Source organism: Primulina huaijiensis, chromosome 10 (assembly GCF_012295235.1).
Source record: "Primulina huaijiensis isolate GDHJ02 chromosome 10, ASM1229523v2, whole genome shotgun sequence".
In the NCBI taxonomy this organism is placed as follows: Eukaryota; Viridiplantae; Streptophyta; class Magnoliopsida; order Lamiales; family Gesneriaceae; genus Primulina; species Primulina huaijiensis.
The window spans coordinates 19,145,012-19,162,037 of record NC_133315.1 but is presented as its reverse complement, the minus strand read 5'-3'; the positions used below and the strand labels follow the sequence as shown (position 1 = coordinate 19,162,037).

At 35.3% G+C, this 17,026-nt stretch overlaps 2 protein-coding genes across 3 annotated transcripts; one reads left to right on the top strand and one right to left on the bottom strand.

The window, feature by feature from the left end:
- Positions 1-736: 736 nt before the first annotated feature.
- On the top strand, positions 737-9,866 carry LOC140986938 (uncharacterized). The gene is made up of 15 exons (XM_073455352.1): positions 737-1,086; positions 1,656-2,058; positions 2,175-2,352; positions 2,457-2,596; positions 3,341-4,004; positions 4,337-4,437; positions 4,578-4,722; positions 4,795-4,863; positions 4,945-4,990; positions 6,082-6,557; positions 7,338-7,417; positions 8,239-8,374; positions 8,713-8,899; positions 9,151-9,233; positions 9,482-9,866. The coding sequence occupies exons 1-15, from the start codon at positions 984-986 to the stop codon at positions 9,602-9,604; spliced, it is 2,934 nt and encodes a 977-aa protein (XP_073311453.1). The 5' UTR covers positions 737-983; the 3' UTR covers positions 9,605-9,866.
- Positions 9,867-11,004: 1,138 nt separating this feature from the next.
- On the bottom strand, positions 11,005-13,430 carry LOC140985664 (diphthamide biosynthesis protein 3-like). Of its 2 annotated transcripts, none has more exons than XM_073453539.1 (2): positions 13,161-13,430; positions 11,005-11,621 (listed from the first exon to the last, which is right to left on the bottom strand). In XM_073453539.1, the coding sequence occupies exon 2, from the start codon at positions 11,581-11,583 to the stop codon at positions 11,341-11,343; it is 243 nt and encodes an 80-aa protein (XP_073309640.1). In that variant the 5' UTR covers positions 11,584-11,621; positions 13,161-13,430; the 3' UTR covers positions 11,005-11,340. The 2 variants fall into 2 exon arrangements, with proteins under 2 accessions (XP_073309640.1, XP_073309639.1); XM_073453538.1 differs by having other exon boundaries at positions 11,005-11,645; positions 13,161-13,429.
- Positions 13,431-17,026: the final 3,596 nt, after the last annotated feature.

Below are 17,026 nucleotides of genomic sequence, written 5' to 3'. Positions count from 1 at the left end.
CCCCATCTCCGAATTCTATCCCCACCCCCATCCCCGTCCCCATCCCCGCTTTTTCGGGTTCGCGGAATCCCCAAATCCGAAACTTCGGGGATCAACTTTCCATCCCCGTCCTCATCTCCGTTTCAAAAATATTAATATGACAAGACGATGACAGATTCGGAGATTTTCTCAAACCAAAACTTATTATTATCTATTATTATTAGAGATAATATTAATATTAATATTACTATCAATATTAATAATAATAATAATATTATTAATATTTTAAAAAATAATATTATTATTATATTATTAATACTAATAATATTATTATTTTATTATTGATATTATTTTCGGGGCGGGTTCGGGGATTTCGGGGATGGGGATAGTAATCTTATACCCGTCCCGAACTACATCGGGGATTTAAAAAAATCCCCGAACCCGAACTCAAACCCGAAAAAATCGGGGATCCCCATCTTCGTTTCGGGTTTTCCCCGCGGGACCCAAACCCGTGCGAAAAATTGCCATCTCTAGTGATAATAAAGGTGTTTGCTGGGTCCTAGAAAACAGAAACCCAATCCTAATCCACCTCACACAATTACTCATCAATATCTATCTGATTCTAATAAATTTAAATATATTAATCACAATACTTATGTAACGCAACAGGGAAATCAAGACATTTGGATAAATTCAAAGTTATTTTAGCCACCTGGATTGGACCAACCGAAAGGACATGTAAGTCAAGTTGCGCAGACGTGTACAACGAACATAACGGTGCTGTAACCTTTGCTTTTCCCTCGCAGTTCTCTCTCCTTCCAATCGTAAAAATCAATTTCAATATATTTTGATTTTCTCCTTCGTTTTCCAAATTTAAGGGGAAATATGATCGTTTCAATGATTATTTTGTGTCAATTGATGAATTTATCGAGATCAGTTCTGTTATTGGGCGCTTGAATTGTATTACCATTGTCTGAGCTTCCAAATTAATCAATTTAAGGGGAATGAGGAAGCCAATGGGGAACTTACAGGATCTGATTGAAGAAGCTAAGCTTCGAATGGTTTGGTGGGCTCTTTGTATTTTCGGTGTATCTTATTTCTTGACAAGTAAGCTGTTGACTTTTTCTTGTTCGCGATGTTAATTTTAAGCTCGCTGTAGTTCACTAATGAATTGGTCCGTAGTTGAGAATTTGAGGAATAGAATCTGCATTTCACGGGTACTTTGTTTTATCACATGTCGTGGTTTCTTGCTATTATTGTTGTATGCTTATAATATATGTTGTGAATGCTTTGAGATTGCTATGATTTTGTTTTCATGTGAAAGAAGGGATCCCTAGGTTAGTTGTGAGGAATTGATGATAATTATAAGCGAGAAAAAGAGGGGGAATACTTTCTGGATAATATACTATATGGGATACATGAAATTAGTTTTGGCAGTTCGAACTCAATTTGTGAAATGACTTTTTATGTAAATTTCCAGTTCAGATGAGCTTGAATGTTATTATTTTTACCAAATTAGTTTAATCAGAAGAAATTGTGAGTTTTTATACATATTTTTTTGACTTGGTGAGGAAAAGAATATTAGATTTGGTAGGTTCATCTTCTGCAAGTATGCTGTTCATAAGACTGTTAATACTACAACGTCCCTTAGTACTGAATATGTACATTGATTGCAGATACTAGCAAATCAATGTTGATGAACATACCCATAGCAATACTCTTGGTTTCTGGAATATGGAGATTAGTTAGCATGGTGGAGTTCAGGTGGAAGGTTCGGAGTACCAGGCCAACATCCTATTTGTCACACCTGGAACAGAAGCAATTGTCTGTGAATGATTCTCGTCTTTCTTCTCTGCCTCCATCCAAAAAATGGAAACGAAAAATAGATTCCCCTGTTGTAGAAGCAGCTATTGAGGATTTCATCGACAAGATTTTGCATGATTTTGTCATTGATTTGTGGTATTCTGAGATTACACCTGACAAAGAGGCTCCGGAGCTCATACATGGCATAGTCATGGATGTGCTTGGTGAAGTATCTGGAAGAATTAAAGAAGTAAACCTTGTTGACCTGCTGACAAGGTGGGCTCTGGTGCTTTTTTTCTTAATATTTTTCCCTCTGGAAATATGAATGTATGTTAATATGTCAATTAAGTGATTATGACATAATTTGTTGAGCATCAATCTCTGCTTTCCAGGGATATAGTAGACTTGATAGGAGATCACATCGAACTTTTTAGAAGAAACCAGGCTGCCATTGGTGTGGAGGTCATGCGAACATTTTCTTTTGAAGAACGAGACCAAAGACTGAAACACCATCTCATGTCCTCTAAGGACCTTCACCCCGCTTTGATATCTCCAGAGTGTGAGTACAAGGTGTAGAAGTGTTCTGATTCAGAAGGAATTGTTTGGCGAGCTATATATGCTTTCTTTCTTCTGCTTATTAATTTTCATGACATCTAATGCTTTTGAGTGTATAGGTTCTTCAACAGCTCATGGGTGGACTTTTGGCAGTTGTACTAAGACCGAGGGAAGCTCAATGCCCAATAGTCAGATCCATTGCTCGTGAGCTCTTAACTTGTTTGGTAATGCAGCCTATAATGAATTTTGCTAGCCCTAGGTGAGATGCGATTTCTTTTAATCCCTTATTCATTTTGGGAAATTCTGAATTTGTGTCGTCATGCTCCGTGAAGAACTGTTTTTTCTAGAAGGTTTATGTTGGAATCATGCCATCCTGCAGAGAGACATGCCACTTATATGTTCTGTGCACGAGGATTTTAACCTCAATATGTTTTTCTGATGTTAAACATTTTTTCTATTTCTCGCTGCTGTGCATGTTTTCTTATCAATAAAATTCTTCATTTTGAAAAATGCAGTTTGCAGTACTCATTAGAATCTTCTGATTCTTCTGGTAAAAATTAAATAGCTAAGTGAGTTGGTTAATGCATTTTCTTTTCTTTTAGTGGACCTCATGTTTAGTAAAAAAAGAAATTACCGAGAAATAAATGTTTCAGCTGTCCAAGTTGACAAAAAGAATGGCACTTCACAGAAGTGACATATATAATACTACTTTGTGAAGAAATCTAGGTACTTCAGCTGAAAAGATATTAATGGTAAATCTCTTTCTTGCATAACATGCCTTCCCTGATACATTGTTATTCCTGCTATTCTTGTGTTTCAGTCGTTATTGTTACACAGCTATTTGGTTAGATACCACCTTTTTTGTTGGCCATATTTTATTATCAATGTCCACATTCCATAAACTTTTCCCAATCTTTGTCAATTTTATGATGGTAATTATAATTTCTTTTGCTTTTTGTACGTTTACATTCAAAATATAATAAAGTTTTACTCCCCTTTCCAGATATATTAATGAGTTAATTGAATATATTATGCTCGCCTACAATGAGGGGTTTAAGGATGTTGCCACTGATCAATCACCAAACTTGGAGGGTCATAACCATGAACATGATAAAAGTAGAGACCATGTTCAAACCAGTGAATCTTCATCAACAAAGACTGTACATGCCGGTGATCAAGAGACTAATATGTCTGTTTCTCGATTTGATTATAAAAAGAAATTGGAGTTGGATACCTCAGGACATCGCCTATCTAGTTCGATGCAGGATGATCCCATGCATCCACGGCCTGCGGACTGGGCAAAAGTGTTTGAAGCAGCAACCCTCAGAAGAACAGAAGTTCTAATGCCTGAAAATCTTGAAAATATGTGGGCTATTGGTAGAAACTACAAAAAGAAGCTCCAAACCAAAGTTTCTACTGATGAACTGGATAATGCTGCAACTAGTGTTTCCCATGAAAGCAGAAATAAGCTTAAAAAATCCAACAGCACTTCGGATTTAAACATTCGGTCAGACCTGGAAGATGTATTCACAAACGAAGGAAACACACCCGTCATTGCAGAATACCATAATGAAGTTGTTAATAAACTTAACGTGCATAGCATGAAGAATTCTTCCAACAGGGTGTCACACAGTGAAGAGCTGCATGCTCCAAAGCTGAGGTGTCGGGTTAGACCACTAATTTCCTATTAATGGTTTTTGCATTTAATGGGTTTTAACTTTGTCATATCTTAATGTTTGTAGAAGATATATCTTCCAAAATTTTTCGTTTAATGTTTAAAAGTAATTAATATCGCATTCAATTAATTTATTATCTGTCAATGAATGAGTGTAAAATTGTGGTAAGTATATAACAATGCAAGCTGCAATAACTGCCCTTCTTTGCTTGATGATTTATTTTTTAAAGTTGAGGCCCGAGTTTAACAATTTCCGATCACCTTTGATTACTGTTGTCTAAGGTATGATGCACCTTAGTTGACTATATATCCCTGATTCTGCAGGTTATTGGAGCGTACTTTGAGAGAATTGGCTCTAATTCTTTTGCAGTTTATTCAATCGCTGTGACCGATGGTGACAACAAAACTTGGTTAGTGAAAAGAAGGTTTGGGTTCTTCCAGTTTGAATAAAAAATTATATTTTCTTTGAAACGCTTATATTGTTGATCTACTTTCTATCCAGATCAATGGGAAACAACTTCGTTTTCTTTCAATGATGATTGTTTGTTTGATGCTGTAACTACAGGTATAGGAACTTTGAACGATTGCATAGGCATCTTAAGGAAATTCCTAATTATACATTACATTTGCCCCCCAAAAGAATTTTTTCGTCAAGCACAGAGGATGCCTTTGTTCACCAGCGTTGTATTCAGCTTGATAAATATCTTCGAGTATGATTATCCTTATTCTGAATTATATTACCTACACTTTTCGTATATTAACCGTTTTCGAGATACTGCCAGGACCTCTTCTCAATTGCCAATGTTGCCGACCAACATGAAGTGTGGGACTTTTTAAGTGCTTCCTCCCAGGTGCGGATATGACTTTTCTGTTGTAAATAAAATTTTCTACCTGGTACTTTGTTACTGATTCATGGTTTCTTATTAATGAAGAATTATTCATTTGGGAAATCATCTTCTGCGATGAGGACTCTGGCAGGTATATGACTCCTGTTCTTTTATGTCATTTTGTTATTTAAGATACATTCAATTTGCACAATTATGTCACATTAAAACCGGTTGCTTACAGCCACAATCATGGCATTTGGATACTTGGGGTGTGTGTGTGTGTGTGTGTGTGTGTGTGTGTGTGTGTGTGTGTGTGTGTGTGAGTCTATATATTTATATATATACTTGCAGAATGAATTCTCTATTTAACAAGTCCATTTGTTCCTTGTTTCTTATTTGAGCATAATTTTCCCATATAATTTGTTTCTTCTTTTTTTTGGTTGAGTAAAAAATTAAAAAGTTCCCTACTTGGTTGCTAAAAGTCAGCATCAACATGATTATGTTTCTGGTATATTTTTGCTTACTCCTCTTTAGAAATAGGCGCTTTAAAGCAGGATCACTTTCTTTCCTCTAGTTTATTATATTTTATCACTCCAGAAACAGCGTATCATTATAAAATAGTAGGATCGTTTCTAAGTTTGTTGTCTTAGAGAAACAGCTTTTACTGATACTCCTACAAACTATGATCAAACTCGCATATCATGTACTTGAATGAATTGATTATCAAAAGACCTCATCGATTCCTCTGTCTATGTACCTATTATTTTGAAATTTTTGTTCTTGGGAGTCTAGTTTTGTTACTTCATCTTTATTTCCTGAAAGGGAATATAAATTCATTGACAAATATTGGTTATCTTCACCTTCTGTTTTCTAACAGTCACAACAGTTGAGGTCTGAAATGATACTTTTCCATGCCAATACATCTGATCATCTGTTGCCTGTGCCACACCACTTTTGCTTGGTAGTTTTGTTTGTTTATGTTATTTTAAATTGGATCAATAGTTCAATTGTCATCTGGACAGTTTCAAAATTATTTTATAACCCAAACATTACATTACATTTAAACATTCTCTCACAATCCCAAAATATCTGGATGCAAATGGTTATTTGAAGCATATACCCGGTGAGGAAAACTAAAGGAATCTAACTTATCTCTATGTTCATAATTTTGTATGCTTAAATAATGAATTCAAACTATATCTACAAATTTGGATGTCATAAAATATCCCTTGACTGGAATAGTTAACGTGGATGATGCTGTGGATGATATTTTACGCCAATTCAAAGGAGTTTCTGAAGGTCTCATGCGGAAAATGGTTGGCCCACTTTCCTCTTCTTCTGGACCTTCATCTTCAGTTCCAAGCAGAAACTTGTCCTGGAATTCAAATGATATTAATAAATTGTCCACAAGACAAAGTATCTCAGAATCAATTAACAGTTTTTCTGATGCTGAGGAAGGTGACAAAGATGAAACCAATGTGCAACAGGAAATAGATTCCTCTGCCAAAGCTAATGGGTGGTGTTCAGACAATGAACTGATTTCTAAGGGGTATCCACCACGGGTGGTTAAACATAGTGTAGATATCAGTGACTTGCATTCCGAGGAATTTGGCAGTTTTAGGGTGAACTCTGAAACAAGCAATGGTACCAGATATCAAGAGCCAAGTTTGGCCTTAACCTCTGTCCCCCAAAAGGATCCTACTGAGGTGCCTCCTGAGGTACTATTTATTTTAACGGAGTGCTACTGCTCTTTCTCATATATTATTTTCATTCTAGCTTCACCCTTCTCATAATAGTCTCAATATACTGTCCATGATTTTGCGATCTCCTTTGGATGGCATTAGCTCTTTTTTTATTCTCGTTAACCTTTTTTATGTGGCCTCTCCCAGGTTACTGGATTGCGTGATAACGTTTTTGTATTTTCATATTTATATGAGTGCATGCAGACAATCTATCTTGTGTCTATCATTTCAAAGTAGCTACTCATGACATCAATCATTGACTTATCCTGAGTTGTAAAAAATTGCTGTTTTTGTTGAGGGTGGAAGTCCGAATTGTCACAGTTCCCTCTGATGAAATGATTTCTGGCTGTGTCTTAAACTTATCTTGCCATATGGGTTAACAGTAATTTATAAATAGCACATGAAGATGCTCAAAATTGATCTTCTCAGCTATTAATTCTGAATGGAAATATCTTCAAAGGTTTGATTTTGAGTGTCTCTGACACTAATTTTAAAGCAAAGTTAATTCCTAGGCCATTCAGAAGTACTAAAGAAATGTTATGATTGTCTTCACTTATTTAAATACATGGATAATTTTTTGTGTTGTGCTCAGGCATCGGAAAGATTTCTGAAATTTTTCTGGAGCCAATTAGCTCAGAAAGAGTTTAGTTGCCACGCTATTATTGATTGTTAAATGTGGCTTTCTTAGGTCGTTTCTACCTATGTTATACAGTCTTGGTTATGCTTGCTCTAACCAAATCTATATTTCCCTTGCAGTGGACACCGCCAAATTTAAGTGTTCCAATCCTGAATTTAGTTGACAACATATTTCAGCTCAAGAGAAGAGGCTGGCTAAGGTATTGCTTTCATATTTGCTCTTTTGAATTGTGAACTTTCTTTAGGTTTATCTTTAAATACAAATTTGGTAAAATCGTTTTATTTTTACTCATCCAAATGTAAATATCCAGCTTGCATAATTCTTCACTAAATTACAGGCTTGAAGTTGTGTACTGTATTGTCTTTAATAGGCCATGCCCCTGGTCTCGAACATTTGTAATTTTTTTTAAAATTAATAAATCAATTTGTTCCAATTTTATTTTTAATTTTCTGCTTCCCTTCTTGTTTTCAGTTTAATTTTGGGGAAGCTTAGAAAAAATTCTTATGTTTATTTGACACTTCTTTATATTCAAGACATGTTACGCTCCATATATATGATTCTGTGTCCTTTTTTAATGGCCAAACCTATGTTGGATGGACTGACTGATTTACGTCAAAATGAAGGCAGGAAAATGAAAAGGAACCATGACAGCTATTGACTTCTTTTATTTTTGGCCTTTTCTATTGTGTAAACATTATGAATCTCGTTAACCGATCAAGGATTTGTTCCTTTTCAAATATTCATTTAGGTTGAGCTGGGCTATATACTCGATATAATTTTTTCTTCAACTTTTGAGAATTTGTGCAGACTAAGGTTATGGCCTCTTAATATCCTTTTAAGGTCCTTTCGTGCACCCCAATAATAATAATAATAAGTGGCATTGTCACTCTCTGTTTGAATTTTTCATCGAAAGTGGCAAGCTGTCGGGATCACATGAAATTTTTCTCACAACAGCTCTATTGTTATATCAGATCATCATTTATCCTTGTACCATATACCTTTTTTTCATTCTCACTGTAGGAGACAGGTCTTTTGGATATCAAAGCAAATACTGCAATTAGTTATGGAAGATGCCATTGATGACTGGATCTTAAGGCAGATTCAATGGCTTCGTAGAGAGGATATTGTCGCACAAGGGATTCGATGGATCCAGAATGTAAGTTATGAGTCTCATTCCAATCATTTCATTATTTGATGTTGTGCATATTGTTCCGTGACGCTAGTTGGCCAGCCTGAGAATCATAGCATTTGGATTTCAATTATCATCTATTCATTGGCCATTTTGTGGCATGAGTTATGGTGTCTCAGTTAAAGTTGGATGTCTCCTTTGCTGGAGTTAAAAGTTTTAAGCTATCTGCAACTAAATTTTGGCGTAGAACTTGAGTTCTCCACCTTTAACTTTGCCATAGCTTGGCACAGAAGTGACTTGTTCTTGAAAATTTCTTTTCTTCACATATCTTTCTTGTTCACTTCACTGATTATTTTCTTCTGTAGGTTCTCTGGCCTGATGGCACATTCTTTCTGAGATTAAGAGCTCCAAGTCTACTCAATGACTATCAAGCTATTCGGATATCTACGCGAACAAGTCAACAAGGCGGAAGGAGGATCACAAAACCAGGGTCTTTTGAACAACAGCTTGAAGCTACTCGTAGAGCTAGTGATGTGAAGAGGATGATCTTTGGCAAGTGCTACTTTCCTATATACTTTCTTCATTCTAGGTTTACTGTACTTCTTCATCTGAATTTCAGACTAAGCATCTTTTCATAAATCTCTAGCTTTATACATGTTTATAATGTTTCCTGAATGTTTTCATTTTTCCCAGGTTGCCTAATGACACACTGTTTCGATCTGTTCGTTTCAAGTCCTTGTCCTATATTGATTTATTGGTTTATCTAATTCATTTTGATTCCGACTGTCCTTTCCCAAATGCAGATGGTGCTCCTGCCACTTTGGTCAGCTTGATCGGGCATAAGCAGTACAGACGCTGTGGTAGAGATATATACTATTTCCTTCAGGTACAGCTCATACTACTAAATACAACTAGCTCGGTGCGATAAGTGAAAAACACCCCAAATAGGGAGTGAAACATGAAAAATGTTCAAATTTCATGAGAGTTCTAAAAAAATTATACATGTTGTCCCCTCCTCAATAAAGTCATGAACTTTTCACTTCCTAGGCGTTTTGGGTTTATGTTTGTGAGTATCACCATATATCTGTGCGAAACGAGTTTATGACGTATGTTAAATGTCGTCTTCTTCCTCAGTCTACAATTTGTTTGAAGCAACTCGGGTATGGAATACTGGAACTTGTTCTAATATCCATTTTCCCTGAGTTACGTGAAGTTATGACAGATATCCACGAGAAGACGCATGTTCAACCTGAATAGAAACGAATCTTCTTTTCTTACAACCCACAGACACAAAAATGGTCGGCCCTCAGCAGCAGTTCTTGGGTGCATTGCTTACTTTCCATTGTGATTAATGTTTTTCAAAAGATTCTATAGTTTCCGTACAGAATGTACGACACTTGTTAGTTGTAGCGTAGTGATTCATTAGAAGTATCATTCTTTGAGAGAAATTTTGTAATGATTTTTAGTCCTCGTAGACTCTTATCATTCTTTGTCACAATATCGATTGCTATTTTACAAGAGCCAAAGTAGATTAAAAAAATCTTTCTATTATTGAATCCCTGAAACATTCTTATTTGGTTCAACATATATTTTAGTCCCTACAAGCCCTATTAGACATTAAATAAACCACCCCACCAAAGCTGAAGCTTCTTTCGATAATTTGTTATTGTATCGATTCTTCTTCTTATGCACCTATATGAGAAATTATATCGGGCTTAGAGTCTCAAGAGTCGAACATTTCAGTATGAATGCAATAAAATATAAGTATGTGTGTTTTCTTTTTTGTACAAGTGTGTGTGTTTTCTTTCTGGAGTTGCAGTCAGATTTGTTGTGCTTCAATCAGAAACAATTGGTTGAGCAAGAACGATGAATTCCCAGAAAATGGCCTCTTGGTGGTGTTTTTGGTGTAGAAGAGAATACCTCCCTCTTTATTTAATTCCTGACCGCATTTAGATTTTTGTTCACCTCGCTATTCACAATGAGAAACATTTCAACCATGTTGCTCACACTGGAATTCCCTCACCATAATTCATAATCCCTTTTTAATTAAAGACATGTAGGTCCCACCATCGGGAGTAATGCCTCTGCCAACCATTTCTTTGAGGACTTCCTCAGCAAAATGTCCCCCATTGTGCACAATGGAGGAAGGAGTTTCTCGGGGGCAATTGGGGTATGGGGCGGCGGGGAAGGGTGGAGGAATGAAGACAAATAAGCCCAAGAAAGTAAATTTTCTAGGTAGATTTTATAAAGATGGATTGGTTTGTGTAATCTCATGGACATAATTTACATTTAAGGGGAGGGAGAGTGGCAAGGCTTTATAAAAGGGTAGTATTTGTGAAGAAAGGAGAACAAAGAATGTCTTTAAATTATGGCTGCAACTTCTCGACACAGAGTAGCGTCTGGTGGGTTAGCGAACCCAAAAGTGATTGATATAATGACCAAACATATATCGATATAATGACCAAACATATATCATTATATCTATCCATCCATCTATACTTTTAAAAGTGTACATGCAGGGAGAAGACATTCTTCAAATTTCATTGTTCCTTTATGTTTCACCAATTTATGTTCAAGCTCGCTTAAATAAGCCGAACAGAAGAAATGCTGTGAAAACAATGCTATGTACAAGAATGCCATTTCATATAGGTAGCAAGTCATTCAAACGTGTTGCTTCGAAACTACCAAAATATGTATGCGCCTTTATAATTAGGAATTGTTTACATATGCCTGTATTCTCAAAAATAAATTCAGTAGGAAAAACTTAGAGAAAAAAGTACCACTCCCTAAAGTAGGGCTCAATCCTCACCCTCTCTTTTCTCAACTATAGAAAATCTGATCACGCAAGTCCGGACGCCACTCAAAATCACAACCCCAACAAAACCTGCAAAAACATCTACCAAAACCAAACCCACAAAAAGCCACACATGGATCACGACTATAAAAAGAGAAAATTGTATGCAATACAAAACTTAAACACAAACTGGTGATTCTCAAGCCACAGCAACTGGCTGCGTCTTTGCTGGACCGATTTTTTTTCTTGAGTCCTGAAAATCTTCCATGTTATATATAACAGTGATGTACAACGAGCAGCTAGGGCACCGTGCAATTTCTTCGCCAATCTTGAGATCCTCTTTGGTTATCTGGAAGAGGTCCCCGCATGGACAAGGGTATGTGTAGGCCTGCAACTCTTCATTCCACTCCATGTCCTCAATCTCTACATCGTCGTACGACATCGTTTTGTCTATGTATAGGATCTTTTCTACTTTCTTGCCTACTCAAAGGACTTTCAGTCAATCTGGGGAATTGAAGAATTTGTAAGCCAAAAGGTGGCAGGAAGAATTTATATCCTTTAAACAATCGAGTAATTTGCATACAGCATTTCTATGCAATTGTTCTTTTAAAATTAAAAATAATAATGATAATTAATAAAAAGAATATATTAATTATCCAATTTGCAAATGAACAAACAAAAATAAGTAAAAATAAATGGAACGAGTTAAGCCGTCTAACATAATAAAAAATAAAACCAACAAAATAAACTAGGAGGTAAACCCTCATAAATCCATAAACTCCAACAAAAACTCAAAATCAAAGATATAAAAATCCAAAAACTAAACATTCTTGACATCATTAAGTCACCTACTATCAGTAACCTCCATATATCTTATCCTTGTTCAAACTCCATTTGCTCTTATCTATAGGGGAGTAGTCAGGATTTTGATCCTAGAGAGCTGAATTTTACGTTAAAAATTCATTGAGAGCTGAATTTTACGTTAAAAAAATTCATTGATAAAAAATCGACTTGTTGAGATATGTCATATAGATGATAAACTATGTAGTAGAACAATTAAATAATATTATTTTTATTTCTAATAGAAGGCAAAATTATATACTTGATTTGTATTTATGGTTAGCTCCTCTTACCAATCAATGTAACGAGCTCGTTTAAGCCTCATACCAATCAATGTAGCGAGCTCATTTAAATTTTTCATGCATTTAATCATTGTAGACATAAGATATTCAAGCCAATGAGATAAATTTGCAGCCCGATCGAATATATATATACATAGGGGTTGGGTTGGGCTTCAGCTCCAAGTATAGATCTGCCTCCGCTTATCCATAAACTAAACATACTCAGCATCGCTAAATCTCCATATGCTCTAATCCGGGCCCATCAGCTGGAAAACATAAATTTGGGGGAGAGCCTTCCGAGAGCTCAATATGATTACCACTATCCATCCAACTAACGTGGTTATAGTCTCATTCTCAGACCATTAGCACATACTCAACATCACAAGCGTAAATGTATACAAACAATTCTAACATGATCCTCATAAATAGTAAAGAATCGCATACGGATTTATATCGAATTCAAATGATAGTTGAAACTCAACACTGATGTCATAAACAAGAGACATATCAAGGACTTTGAAAGATTTCCACACAGACAATGCAAAGACCAAAGCCAGTGCATCGTGGAGATGCACGAACACCCTTCACATTATCAAGTAATTATAATCCAGGCACCTAGCCCAAACACACTGTAATCATTTTAAATCCAGGCCGGTCTCCATACTTGCATATTTCCTCTAACGAGATAAAGCTGAAAATCCAATGCTTGAATATCATAATTGCTATGCAAGCAACAGAGATGCCATATAAACATATAAGTATCATGTAAAACACATTATCAGAATTCCTATCTGATAGATTCGAGCTTAAACGCTAAAAAAAATTGAAATAAAAAAAGACCCAAAGACGTCAAAATCGGAAGAAAGTCTGAAAAATAAACAAAGTCATTAAATTATACCACTTAGATGACCGAGTATCGTTGAAATCGGTATCCGAATGTCCTTAAAGCATATCGTGGGGTGGTGCTTGAATGAAAATCAGAAACGAAAGGAATTTTTGAAGATATCTCGGAAGACTGGTTCGAGCAGATTGTTTTCTGCTTCTGCTCTTCTCTGGAAGTCGCGATGGCTTCCGGCGGCGTATCTGCGGCTGCCGAATGGGAGGCTGTGGTGGTGGGGCTGGGGATTTTCCTGGCGGCGCAGTATTAAGAGAGAGCCTCTCCCTTTCTCGTTTGGTTTTTTACTTATAAGTTTTGATGGGCCGGACACACTGAATTGGCCCAAAATTCTAACTAATCTAGCTTGGACATAGATCNTATATTGAATTGAGGGAAAAAGAGAGAAATTTGTTAGATGAATAAACAATTTACTCCCATACAATTTAATTGCACTTTAGCATGAATAATTAAAATGATATTTTTCCTACACGCTTGAAAAAATATTGTTGATATACTTGTTCATGTCTCGATCGACTGCCGAATGTAAGATTTTATAAAATATTAGTGTCCCATCTTTGTTTTCAAATAAACACATTCATAATTTCTCTTTCCGACAATAAATATTGTTATCGGATGCATTAAGAAAGTAATATATGTTGTGAAAAAGTAAAAATTTACGGTAAAAAGTAAAAATCTCAAACTTTCAAAATTATCACACTACACACTTTATAATATTTTTCTCTCAACTCAATTGTGATTTTCTTCACAAATGAGAGATTTATTTATAGAAAATCTTTACAAATAATCCAAAAATAAATTACATCATTACCTTCATCATCACACACAAATTTCAATATTCAACACCTAATTTTACCTAATTTTCAACATTCAAATATTCAACATTCAATATTCAATATTAAAATATTAAATTTCAACACTCCCCCTTGTGATGATGATCATAATGATTGTCTTCATTACGTGTTTTTATACTGCCTCGTTAAAAACCTTACTAGGAAAAACCCATTGGGATAAAAAACCATAGTAAGGGAAAAAGAGTGCAGTCACGTAAACTCCCCCTCATGTTGACACGAACAATTCTTCACAGATTTCGTAGATTGCGCATCCCAATATTATATATATGCTTTCTGAATATTGTCGTAGGAAGTGCCTTTGTGAAGAGATCTGATGAGTTTTCACTTGATTGAATGTGACGAACATCAATACATTTATTCTTCTCAAGCTCCTTGGTGAATGCGAAGAACTTAGGAGGAATATGTTTAGTTCTGTCGCTTTTTATGTATCCTTCTTTCATTTGAACAACACATGCAGCATTATCTTCATATAGTATCACAGGCTTCTCGTCGAATGATAATCCGCATGAGATTTGGATATGTTGGGTCATTGATTTTAACCACACACATTCACGGCTTGCTTCATCTAGTGCAATAATCTCGGCATGATTTGATGAAGTTATTACTAGCGTTTGTTTCTGTGAACGCCAAGAAATTGCAGTGCCTCCACGAGTAAATACATATCCAGTTTGGGAACGTGCCTTGTGTGGATCAAATAAGTATCAAGCATCGGCATAACCAATTATACTTGGATTAGCGTCTTTTGAATACAAAAATCCCAAATCTGTCGTTCCTCGTAGATAACGGAATATATGTTTAATTCCGTTCCAGTGTCTCTTTGTTGGATATGTGCTAAATTTTGTCAATAAATTTACGGCAAAAGATATATAAGTCCTTGTACAATTTGTAAGATACATAAGGGCACCGATAGCACTTAAATATGGTACTTCTGGACCAAGAATATCTTCATCATCTTCACATGGACGGAATGGATCTTTTTCTATGTTTAATGTTCTAACAACCATTGGAGTACTTAAAGGATTTGATTTATCCATATTAAAACTTTTAAGGGTCTTTTCTTAATAATTTTTCTGGTTAACAAATATTCCACATTCTTTTTGTTCAATTGTAAACCCAAACAATACTTGATTTTTCCAAGATCCTTCATTTCAAATTCTTCCTTCAAGTATGACACAACTTCATGAATTTCATTATTCGTTCCAATGATGTTTAAATCATCAACATATACAGCAATAATTACGCATACGGATGTAGTTTTCTTAATGAAAACACAAGGCATATTGAATTATTTACATATCACTTTTTCATCAAGTGATCACTTAGCCGATTATACCACATTCGGTCAGATTGTTTTAACCCATATAATGATTTTTGTAATTTCACAGAATAACATTCTCTGGGTTTTGAACTTTGTGCTTTAGGCATCTTAAATCCTTCAGGGATTTTCATATATATATATTACTATCAAGTGATCCATATAAGTAAGCTATAACAACATCCATAAGACGCATTTCTAAATTTTCAGATACTGCCAGGCTAATCAAATACCGAAACGTAATTGCATCCATCACGGGAGAATACGTTTCTTCATAATCAATTCCAGGCCTTTGAGAAAAACCTTGTGCAACAAGTCGAGCTTTATATCTTACTATTTCATTTTTCTCATTTCGCTTTCGAATAAAAACCCATTTGTATCCAACAGGTTTTACACCTTCAGGTGTAAGGACTATAGGTCCAAAAACATTACGTTTATTTAGCGAATCCAATTCAACCTGGATGACATCTTTCCATTTTATCCAATCCTGTCGATTTTTACATTCACCAAAAGATTTTGGTTCATGATCTTCATTATCATTTATGATGTCGATTGCCACATTATAAGAAAATATATCATCAATTTCTTCTATATCTTTTCGTTTCCATATTTTTCCAGTATTAATATAATTGATAGAGATTTCATGATTCTCGTCAGTTTGTGGTTCTGACAGAACATTTTCATCATCATGTGTTTCTTCAGGAACAATATTCTCTATTTTGTGATCATCATGTGTTTCTTCAGGAACATCATTCTCTATTTTGTGATCAGTGTGTTTCCCTATGAATTTTCTTTTTCGAGGATTTTTATCCTTGGAACCGACTGGCCTTCCATGCTTCAGGCTTTTTACGACATCATGACTTTATTCAATTTGTCTCTTTGGAATTTCAATTCGAGCAGAAACATTTACAGCATGTATATATGATTTAGTTACCCTTTTTTCATCTGTAAATGCATCTGGTATTTGATTTGATATTCTTTGCAAGTGCACAATTTGCTGTACATCTTTTTCACATTGTTGTGTTCTTGGATCCAGATGTAACAATGATGATACATACCATATAATTTCCTTTTCGGTATGTTTCTTGTCTTCCCCTAACATTGGGAAGATTTCCTCATTAAAATGACAATCAGCAAAACGTGCTGTGAACACGTCGCCTGTCTGAGGTTCAAGATATAGAATGATTGATGGACTATCATAACCGATATAAATTCCAATCTTTATTTGAGGTCTCATTTTCTTTCGTTAAGGTGGTGCAATAGACACATACACCATACATCCAAAAATTCTCAGATGAGAAATGTCTGGTTCTTTACCAAATGCAAGCTGCAATGGGGAGTATTTATGATATACACTTGGTCTGATGCGAATTAATGAAGCAGCATGTAAAATTGCATGTCCCCATATAGAAATAAGAAGCTTTGTTTTCATAATCATTGGTCTAGCAATCATTTGCAGACGTTTAATCAATGATTCAGCCAATCCATTCTGTGTATGTACATGAGCAACATGATGCTCAACAATGATTCCCATAGACATACAATAATCATTGAAAGTCTGGGAAGTAAATTCACCAGCATTATCAAGTCTAATTTTCTTGATTGTATAATCGGGAAACTGATTCCTCAATTTTATTATTTGAGCAAGTAATCTTGCAAATACAACATTTCGAGTTGACAATAAACATACATGTGACCAT